The sequence below is a fragment of the Seriola aureovittata genome, chromosome 3 (genome assembly GCF_021018895.1).
Source record: "Seriola aureovittata isolate HTS-2021-v1 ecotype China chromosome 3, ASM2101889v1, whole genome shotgun sequence".
NCBI classification, from domain to species: domain Eukaryota; kingdom Metazoa; phylum Chordata; class Actinopteri; order Carangiformes; family Carangidae; genus Seriola; species Seriola aureovittata.
Genome location: NC_079366.1, coordinates 21,083,789 through 21,095,448, shown reverse-complemented (window position 1 = coordinate 21,095,448; position 11,660 = coordinate 21,083,789). Strand labels below are relative to the sequence as shown.

The following is an 11,660-nucleotide window of genomic DNA, read 5'->3' as shown; positions in this document are numbered from 1 at the left end:
TTACTTTTAAAGGCTGGAATATTGAGTTACAAGTCCGTTCATTTTCTTGATTAGTGGATCCATTTGATAGATTAACTGTGTGTGTCTAAGTGCTGTGTAGATGTCTGGACACGATAACTGAGGCTGGTCACGGTTACTGCTAATACTGTGGCTCCAGACAACACTTGAAACCAGCTGAGCTGAAACAGTGTAGGAAGCAACGTAAACACAAAAGACACAGATGTTGGAGGGTAATTTTTGTACCTAGTGGCATTATGTCTGGATTTGTTGGTCCTTGTTATTTTGTAATATATTATAATAGTTTTATAGTTTAATTACAACATGTACAAATATATCTGATGTAATTCTGATATGTGACTAATGTCACCTGGCTACACATCAAATTTCTCTTCTGGGACAATAAAGTATGGTCTAATATTATGGCACAATTGCTTAAGTTGTAATAGCAATAATACATCAATAATTTAAAATTTTTTATTCTTGAAGAACAAAAGTTCTATATAATTGTTTATTTCGAAAATGACGACCTAATATGCATTTTCATTTGGCAACAAAATACATGCAAATGTACTAAAGCTGATGTTCTTCATACAAGCCACTTAATGCAAAGCCTATGAACCATGAAACACAATAATTTATAGTAACATTTCAAAGACTGTCATTTCAACAGTAAATATTTAACTTGCACATTCAAGTCATGACAAAAAGCTCAAAAAACCACACATGAAATTAGATGAATTTTACATCCTCACATGCTGTGAAGAGGCCTTGACATTTAAACCAACATTTAAAGTGTGATCTAAAAGTAAATTACCATCAGAACTGAAAATGGGTTGTGGGGTTAATGGTATAAATCACAGTTGTGTTGAGGGAGGCGTTTTTAATCAGACTGTTTAGTTTTCTCCTTAATGTCACAAACAAAAAAAAAAAAACAAGCAATATGTTTGTGTGCAGAAATGTCTGGCTCACTTTGTGCCTCCTCAAGTCTCTGATGTTCTGTTTGAAGGTAAAGAGATGCTGGGATCTACGTTCTCAGTAGCTCAGATGGCAGACACAAACCTGTCCATATTCCCCGGGTATGTGGGGTGTCTCAGATAACCCCCAGTATTGCCGATAGGACCTGCAGCACTGTTATACTGGGAGAAAGAACCCAGCTGTACCGGGGAGAGCCGGCCATAATGGTCCACAGACTCGGCAGGTCCGTGGGCTGAGGCATGGAGCCGTCCTGTCGCTGCATACCCCTGGGTGTGGCCCTGTCCATATGAGCCCTGGTGTGCATGGTGGTGAAGGTGGCCGCTTGGCCCGGAGTAGGTGAACCCAGGATGCGTAGAGGATCGGGATGGCACGGCTCCTCCGCACGGTTGGCTCGGGAAGGCTGGCGCTCCCATTCTGCAGGGACTGGATCCGTTGGGCAGCCCTTCGGGACTGAAGCTCCGGCTGGGCTGCTGCATCACCTCTGGCCCTTGGCCTCCCAGCATGCTGGCTGGACTCGGGTGTCCCATGAGGTTATTGATGCTGAACATGCGGGTCTGACCTGGTCCAAACCCAGGAGGTGATGAGGAGGGGTAGTAGGCAGATGGAAGCTGCTGCCCGTAGGTTGGACTGACTGTCATGTTGGGGTAGACTGAGTTGGTATATGCAGCTGATCTGGGAATCTGGACAGGAGAGAAAACTGGTGTCTCATGCACATATGTGGCGTAGGTGCTCAAGTCACAGCGCTTAAACCTCTTCCTCCGCCTCAGGAAGCTGCCGCTCTCGAACATGTCCTCTGCGTTTGGGTCTAAAGCCCAGTAGTTTCCCTTGCCTGGCCGCCCCGGTTCTCGAGGGATCTTGATAAAACAATCATTGAGAGTCAAGTTATGGCGGATGGAGTTCTGCCATTTCTTTGAATTGTCTCTGTAGAAGGGGAAACGCTCTGTGATGAATTTGTAGATGCCTCCTAATGTCAGCTTGCGGTCAGGGGAGTTTGCTATGGCCATAGAAATGAGTGCAATGTAGCTGTAAGGGGGTTTCCCCCGCTGCAAAGGTCTCTTCCTCCTCCGACCTCTGGGCTGCTCCTCTGTCTGTGGTGGAGGGTTGGAGTCAGACAAAGTGTCTGCTGGAGAGTCTTTCTCCACTTTGACCACTGGCATTGTCATGGACAGTTCAAAAATGTCCCAGGAAACAGATGATAAATTGAGGTTACTGCAAATGCTGTGCAGTACTGGTACTTCCACAGTCTGCCGGAGGAAACAAATTTGATCCTGGACAGTGGAAACAAACAATCCTTGCAGAAAAATCACATCTGTTTTTCACAACTCACTGTCTTTGAGTCCAAATCCAACAGTTCATCAAAAGCAGAGGAAGTAAAAAAGCGTTTCCAAGAAATCCCGTTTCATTAAACGCAGTGCATACTCAGCTTATTCCCACAGTTTGTTTTCAGGTTAAGTTGAAGAGGTAAGGTGTAAGAGTGCCATGTGTGGTGTTTAAGGTGTGTGCCAAAATGAGTCACTCAGTGTTACCTGGAGAGTATTACCTCCACAGCACCTGAGGGGCCACACCCCCCCAGGCATCACATGCTCTCAACATACCTCAGCTTTATAAGGGCCTATTGTTCATGTTTGACAAAGTCTGCATACTTTGTGGTGGAATTTTCTATTTCAAGTGTTTTGGCACATTTTTTATGTATCTGTAATAAATGTCTGTCCAAATCAGGATCTACTTTTTCAATTAGATTTTAGTTAATTACTGTTAATCAAAAAAATAAATACAGAATTTAGTTTAGAATTTTTAAGTTTTCACCTTTAGTTACTTCTAATGTATAAACTTGGAACTATCAGATTTATTCTATACTGGACCGTTTTTAGTTTCATAGACCAGAACTGTTAAAACAGAGTTCCCTCTTCATATTCAAATTCCCCTTTAAAGCCAACCTCAGTTTATTTTAAAAAGTCTAAAATGGTCCATGTTGTTTTGACGTTTAACACTAAAAGACCTCTTTAGTGGTAACTTAACCTATGAGTTGTTTTTCTACCTTGCTTCCTTGTTTGTTTTGTGCCAGTGGTTGGACAAGCCAGCTGTGTTAAGAGATGTAAATATTTTCCAGACAAAGGCCCTCCTGTGATTTCAGCATGCAAAATATAGGTAATCATCATCATCCCTGGACGAAACCCGAGAGACAGGAATAACCAACTCTTAAAAGAAAAATTGTTTCTTGAAATTGGTTTTGATTATGAATGTTTCTAAGGAATTGGTGGTAATACTTGCTAGACATGTTTTAAAGTCAGTCTCATTTAAGTTCTTCTTTCCATATATCAGTCTATTTTTGCAGTGCAGAAACTGCTGCACGCAGTTTTGATTTTTAAATCACTAGGTCCATTCTTAGATAGTCTAATCTGTGAAACCTTTGCTTTTAATTGGACTTTAAACGCTTCTAAATTTCACCGGCACCAGTGACTGGCAATGCTGACGCCCTGTGCAGCTCTGGTGGTATGAAGTCCGGGGACTCCACAGGGCTGGGGTTCACTACCTTAATCTCTTAAACAAACAGAGAGGAAAACACAGCAGCACACTCCCACCGCTCAACACCAGGACGGGTTAACACTGCGGGCATGTGTCAGAGCAGGAGCATGGTGAGAGAGCGTGGGTTTGCGCAGACAAACAGCCCGATGAAAGGTTTAGTCCTGTGGGGAGGGCTGGGGATGTGGCACTCCTGGGTTGGGACTTGGAGTTGCCCTGTTGTATGATGGGGTGGGGTATGTGATGGGATAAGGAGTTAACTTGAAGGTACACATACCTGTTCGCTATTAATTCAATTTAACTAAGGTAACAAGGATAAGGTAATTTGGTAAAAATAGAGAAAGCTGGATGAAAAATGAAGACAGGTGAAAATTGTGATGTAGGATTATTATAATTTCACACAATCTAGGTATTTAATTTAAAATTATCCAGGTATAATCTAGATTTGATTTCTAAAATCCTCAGCCTTTGTTAATTACTTGTTCAGGCAAGTGTTAGATTTATTTATTTGATTATTATTGTTTAGACCTATTTAATTATTATTATATGAGGAAAGAGACATTCATCTAAGTTACTGCTGAAGTATTGAACAAAGACTGATGCAATATCTATTATGATGCTAAGACTTCAGATGAAGATGTTATTCATGTTTAGTTTGGTATAGATAATGTTTATGGAAATAATTTTTTGTATGTCTTTAGTTAAACCCAGCATGCATGTCTCATCATGGTGCAAAGTGAGCAGCAGTTAGATCAGTGTGCAGTGGGCATGCAAAGCTACCTGACACCCCTGTTAGTGAGAGGAGACTGGGAGAGGCAAATAAACAAGCCACTGGATCACAGTGGATGGTCGTATTATTCATTGTGAGCATTTACAGAGTAAATGTAAATACATGTAAATTATTGCTAATATAATTAGCTGATTGATTGATTTGTATATAGGCAGAAAGGACAATCGCCAACAGTTTTGATAGTTGTTGATAGTCATTTAACAAAACTTCAAACAATGTAATAGTTCCAGCTTCTTAAATGTGATTTATAATATTGTAAAGTGAAAACTATTTAGTTTTGGATTATTGGTCAAACAAAACAAGTAATCTGTGTTTATCATTTGTCACCTTTTTGTGGCAATATACAGACAAAGCAATTAATCAAAAGAATAATAGACAGATTATTAATAAATTAATTGTTATTTGCAGCCCTAATGTAAATAATTGGCTGACATTTGAAAACTGATTTGCTGTGTCCTTTAGTTCTCCTACCTGAATATTGCTCAGAATCTAATTTAAAAGGACAGAAACATACTTAAAACACATCGAAACATGAAAATAGGTGATGATTTTTTTTATCCCAATTTCTTGGATAGTCCATTTCAGTTCAGTTCAGATCTTCATTGTCCTACAAAGGATATTCTGCAGCAAGGGAAAAGTAGAACGACAAAAATACAATAAAATAATGAATCGCAGAGGACAGTAGAAAGTCTGCACACACAGTAAAAAATACAATAAAGAGTCGAATGTGGTTAAAACTGCAACAAAGGAATGAGAGTAAAGTGTTAGGTTGTTCAGCAAACCAAGAAGCAGTTTATGGATTATTTATTTATTGCATTTATTGTGAATGATATAAATTTTAATTTGAACCTCTCAACATAAACAGTTTTAAATGGTCAATTCGAGACGTGTTTTATAACACAATATAACCACAGGGAATATTGCATTAAGTTAATTCTCTCTTATCCACATGACTTTAATAATGTGTTTGATTGTGTAGTTACTTCATTTCAGTTTCTGACAGATGTGATAGACATGTAATGTAGTTTGCAGTGGACCTCACCCTTTGCCTAAGACAGCCTCGTATGCTTTATGATTATGAACAATTAGTGGTGAGTTATTTCTCAGGTACCTGTTGTTACTGGAGCTCAGGCACATAGTTGCCATAGTTTGCTTATGCATCATGATTTGGCACTACAGCATTTACTGTCTAATATTTGTTCATGAGCCTTTTACTTCAGTGTTTGTGCTGGTGGATTAAAAATATGGTTTATGCTGCTGAAAGGAGACTCTACTGTCTACAGTTTTATAATGTGTTGATGTCTTTCAGGGACTTAAATGGTTCTCAGCTCATTCCAAATGGATCACCTTGTGTAACTTCAAACGTTCACATTTAGAAAGAAAACAAACTTTCACTCTTTTCAAAGGTGGTATTTTACTGAATGACAGATCTTAATATTCTTTGATTGCTTGTTTTTGTTCACTTTAAATCTAATCATTATATTTATATTAATAATGCATTGGTGAAGGGACAAACCCATGCAGGATAATCTCCCAACTCTCATGTGTATATATACATATATATATATATATATATATATATCTGTGCATTAATATAACCCACCTTTGTCTTCTAATAATTTAGTTAAAGTACGGTTTTGCTACCCGTTGTGCTCTCATGGGGCCACTTAAGCATTCACTTTCCAAGTCCTGAATTCTTATAGGTGGGATTTTAGAATCGTGTTTAGTTTTGGCTGCAAAAAGAGCCCCACATCTTCCTGTTGAAGTGTACTTGGGTTTAGCATCAGCGAGTATACATTAGGGCCTCCAAGGCTAAGGGCCCTGGAGCCATGCATTGATGCTGCTGTGAGAGGCCTCCACCTGTCCATCACAGCTCAATGTGGGGACGCAAATGATGGCAGAGACAGCTGCACAGGAGAGCAGGGCTGCAGCCAAGGCAAATGAAGGGCCCTTCACTTTGTGTCTCACGTATACTTCTGCCTGTGCCAGAGAGAAACGGCTCTTTACAAACAAAGACAAACAAATTAGACATTTGAATTTGAACACTAGACTTTAACCATTTGGTGGCTGCACATATACAGGTGGCAGGTGTCTTTTAATAATGTATCTTTTAAAAATAGAAGATAAGAAGCTCTTCAACTGGAGCTGAGGTAGACAAAATGGCAAAGATGATTATGATGATTAATTAATTTGTGTATTAAAAGAAATAACGACCAACCCATATATTTGAATTAACTCATGCAGTTATCCACTTGGCGGATGCATAAAATCCTGCAGATACAAGTCAGTTAATGTTAACATAAAACCTCAAAAAGGGGAAAATATGTGATCTCAGTGACTTTGATCGTGGCACAATTGTTGGTTCCAGACGGGCTCGTTTCAGTATTTCTGAAACTGCTGATCTCCTGGGATTTTCACACACAACAGTCTCTAGAGTTTTTACTTTGAATGGTGTGAAAAACAAGAAACATTCACTGAGCACCAGTTCTGCAGATGGAAACGTTTTATTGACAAGAGAGGTCAGAGGAGAAGGGCCACACTAGTTGGAGCTGACAGAAAGGCTACGGTAACTCAGATAACCACTGTTTACAACTGTGGTGAGCTTGATTTCTACTGAAGCACACAGATGGTTGGGTCCGAATTAGGCATCGACAACATGAATCCATGGTCCAAACCTGCCTTGTGTCAACAGCTTAGGCTGCCGGTGGTGATGTAATGGTGTGGGGAGTGTTTTCTTGACAGACCTTAAGACCCTAAATACCAATCAATAATCATTTGAATGCCACAGCTAAGTATTGTCAAGTATTGTCGCTGGCAATGTGCATCATGATAATGCACCATGTCACAAAGCAAAAGTCGTCTCAAAATGGTTTCATGAACGTCACTTGTGGTGAAGATTCACAGTCATTCAGGTTGCTTGCATTGCTTGGCACTTTGTACTTTTTAGAAATTTTTTTTTATAATTTGAGTGACTACTTTGGATTATAAACATATCCCTAAATAATATAATGATATGTAATAATAATAATACTTCTTAAAATGTGCCATATATTTTTTTTTATTACACCTTATCGGTTAAGGTTTAATTTCCCTTTAGGATGAAGGTGTTAATTTCTGTATTTAAATTTGATTCTCGTTTGTGTGTGTGTGTGTGTGTGTGTGCGTGTGCGTGTGCGTGCATGCGTGCGTGCGTGCGTGCGTGCGTGCGTGCGTGCGTGCGTGCGTGCGTGCGTGTGCGTGCGTGCGTGTGCATGCCCTGACCCAGTCTAGGCCACTGTGGAGTAAGTGAAGGCTTCTTGTTTGCATTAGCAGCTGCAGGGGCTTGGTGAGGATGCAAACTCCTGACGGTTGACTTGCTCCAAACCTGGGGCAGTTTACATAACTGAAGCACTGCACTGCCCAGGAAACCTGCCGTTAAATCACACTGTGTGAGTGTGTCATTGTGTGTCTCTCTCATATCCACACTGACTTATAGAAAAATAAGCATGTGGATTTAGGTAATATTGTTTCTTTTATTTATCCAGGTGCCAAAATGACAAGTTGAAATAAAACAATCTGCTTGTTCAGTTTTATTGCTCATCCATGAGACTTCATCAGTTTCACAGAGCTGGCAAATCCCCAATGATTAAACCTCTGTGGGCTGTTTACTCCCTGGTGTCGCACGGCTATCACTGGACAGTTGTTAGTAAATTGTGTAAAACTGCCTGTTAGGGCGGTTGGGATGGCACATTGAGTAATTAATAGCCTGAAAGATTTATGCAGTGAACTGAAACGAAGAGTACAAGTGTGTACACTCTTGAAGAAAAACAATCCTTTGATGAGACATGGCACAGCATGGAAGAGCAAACAGGGACACAGCGGTAGTCATGCATTTCCTGTATAATGAAAAACAGTTCTGAGGAAATCCTATAAAAAGAGGTGGTCGAAACACACCCCACCCCCGGAAGCTTTCAGATATCAGAATTGGTGTGAGGAGGTGAGGTGAGAAAGTACAAAGGGTTTGAACTTCTCTCTCTCGAGCCTTCTCTTTTTATTCTTCACACAACTACATCTGCCACTTACCGAGTGCAACACTACAAATGCCTCCCAGGAAAGACACTGACAGTGTGCGCCGTTATCCCCATTTGAACGATTACAATGCTTCCCCACTCTCCATGATGGCAGCCTTTTTACCTCACCTTTGAATGTAGTCATTTGGAGCAGTTATAAACCCTTGTGCCCGCTGTCGTGGCGATACGACACATTGTATGAACAAGTTCTTTTTGGAGCATAAATCAGCCTTTAGGCTAAAAGTTCTTGCTTCCCAGGCCTCTCTTCCCAACCAGTGGCACATCAATTCACACCTTAATTCATGTGAATCAATCATATAATTACTGTGTGACTTTTAAGACTCTCATTAGACCTCAGGGTGTGAACTACCACATAAGTCTGTAAAACTGTAATGAAGCCTTTTGAGTAATCCATGAAGCAAACAAAATGCAGCAAACAGTCCACACCTATTGGAATCAATTAAACAGGATGAGATAATTTTGAGCGGCCAACTCAGAGCCAGAACAGTTCAATGAGTCAGCCAACGACACTCCAATTAGCACCTTTCAACTCAAACCAATTCACAGAAAATTCAACACCTGTGGAAAATAATACCTTTATCAAGATAGTGAGATTAAACCATCCCTTAAATTACTGTCCAATTAATTTATCAGCAGATGATAAAATTATCTATGTATCTGTCGCTATTCATAGGCAGTTGTGGATCAGGTTTTCTTTGTATGACTCACACAGAGTCTGACTCACCCCTTACCTGATAGAGAATGCATCTGTATCAGAGCTCACAATTATAGTCATGCCTGGTTGCAAATGTCAGTGTCTCTATGTCAGTTGGGCTCTGTTAGGATCCATGTTTCAACACCTCATAGATGTCTCAGCCTGCACATGAGCCCAGGCAGCTGCACATGAACATTTTTTACCCGTGCCTGCACCTGAAAAGAACCTTAGTTGCACAACAGGATTGCACGTTAGGATGGTTATACAGTGGCAGTCGTGCACCATCCTCCTTATTTTGTTCTACTTCATTAACACAGATTTATTTCTCTCTGTGTGTGTCTGCTGTCTGACAGAGAGGCAGAGAGGAGGGGGGGGGGGATAGAGTCAGAGGAGATGTGTTACCACATAGAGCTCTTGTGGCTTTGGCAAAGTATTTCCCGTGAAGTGAAGCTTTTGCTGTCTTTTTTTTCTTGAGTTGTGCAGTACAGCTCATTCTGTGTGTGGGCGTGTAATGGCAGGCAATTCAGTCTACAGAGTGATGTCATTTTAAAAAATTCAACCTTGTTTTAAAGAAATACTCTAATCCACTTTTGTGCTTAGAGTTAGATGAGTGCATTGATACCACTCTCAAGTCTGTTAGGTAAATATGAAACTACTGCCAGCAGCCGGTTAGTTTAGCTTACCACAAAGACTTGAAACAGGGAAAACAGGAAACAGCTAGCCAGGCTATGTTCAAAGGAAACACCGTCTGCCTTATAGCACTTCTAAAGCTCACAAATCAACATGTTATGTCTTGTTTGTTTAATTCTGAGGAATAGTGAGAAATAATCCGACACATAATCCCCCGGTAGAACCACCGCACTGAGATACAAATTAGATAAAATGTGTTAGCTAAAATGCTAAAATGTGAGCTTTAGAGGTGGTAGGAGGATTTTGTTACTTTTGGAGAGAGTCAGACTAACTGTTTCCCCTGTGTCCAGTCTTTGTGCTTGGTTTAGCTAACCAGGTCATATTTTACTGTACAGACATGAGAGTGATATCAATCTTCTCGTCTAACTGGCAAGAAAACGAATGAGTATTTTCCCAAAATGTCAATAAACAATAACCAAAACAAAAAACCCAACATGAACACAAGAACAATTCCACACCCAAAAACTGGACATGTAGCTACAGTAAAAAGATACAGCAACAACTTGGAAGCACTACCTTAATATGACAGTTTTACTAGTGCCTATAGTGTTTAACTTGATTCATCACATGGTGTCTTTCTTGTCTGTGTGAGCTAAGCACCTTGCCAAAACCATATCCCTATTATAGCAGCAATAATGGGCAATTCATTTTTTTAATCTTCTATCTTAACTTGATTATAATCGCTGCTTCAGTCACAGCTATTGCAGTTGTTCAGTGCTGCACAAAAAGGCTTTTGTGTGTCATTGCTGACAAGCTTTCACCGCCACCTAAATCCTCTGATTCCTAAGCAGGAAGATACAGGTATTCATCCAGCTTCCACCGATATCCTTGAGCACAGTGTTGTGTTTTCTCAGCTGTCAAACCCCTGACATGTCTTTTTAAGCTTGGCAGATGAAGCACTTGTGGAAAGGGCATTGGCTCTAAAAATGCATGTTTGTCACTATGTGATATTAAACATGTCGATTCTGTTTTAATATGAGGAGATGACTGATTTTTAAACAGTAAGTAGATTTTGTAAACGGATAGGTAATACCTCCTCAAATGATAAAACAGCATGATGAACCATTCTGTTGAGAACAGTTCAACCAAAGAGTGAAATTCACTGGTGAAATTGTTTGGTTTAATAGTTTGTAGAGGTCTGAGAACATGAATCTCTGGTGTTTTACATGAAAAAAGCAAAGATTTTTATAAAAGGGCAAAAAATACACATCATTTTGTGTGGCATTAGTGTTCTTCTTTCTTACCGTCCTCAAGCACTAGTTTGACATTTGGGGAAATGTATTCGCTCTCTTGTAGAGAGAAGATCAATACCTGTCCCATGTCTTTTCAATAACTAGAAACAGGGGGAAACAGCTATCTTGGCCAGGACCAGCGGAGATTCCAGGAAGATACACATCCAAGAAATATCCTGAAACAGGGCATCCAGTGTTAGTTTTTGGTTAGGTTTTATGTACTGATTAGGTATATTTTGTTAACATTAGATAGAGCCAGGTTAGCTGTTCTCCACTGTTTCTGGTCTTTGTGCTAAGCTAAGCTAACAGGCTTCAGATCTCAGCAAGAAAGGAAAACTGATTTCATTTTGAGTTGAAGCAAAACTTTGTTTGGCATGCAATAGCACTTCTTATTTGGTAGATCTGAGTGTTTGTCTGTGTTCTTTCAGTCTTTTTCGTTTCAGGTTACATTGCCTGGTCAAAATTTCTGCCAGGCTAATCAAGATAGGACACATGCAATGGTAGCACCACATGTCAGTGCATGACGTGACTGAGTGACTTGACTGTGACCGTGACCACTCAAACAGGATGCGGTGCAGAGCGGCCCACTTGTGTGTCTGTGTGTGTCTGTGTGCGTGTGTGTTTGTGTGTGTGTGTGTGTGTGTCAAGAGAAGAGATAGAGGTTGCTGTGTCTTGTAGGTCTCACG

At 40.2% G+C, this 11,660-nt stretch overlaps 1 protein-coding gene across 1 annotated transcript; it reads right to left on the bottom strand.

The window, feature by feature from the left end:
- Positions 1-494: 494 nt before the first annotated feature.
- foxe1 (forkhead box E1) lies at positions 495-2,460 on the bottom strand. Its single transcript, XM_056367956.1, has one exon. It carries the CDS (start codon positions 2,136-2,138, stop codon positions 1,041-1,043), a length of 1,098 nt encoding a protein of 365 aa, XP_056223931.1. The 5' UTR covers positions 2,139-2,460; the 3' UTR covers positions 495-1,040.
- Positions 2,461-11,660: the final 9,200 nt, after the last annotated feature.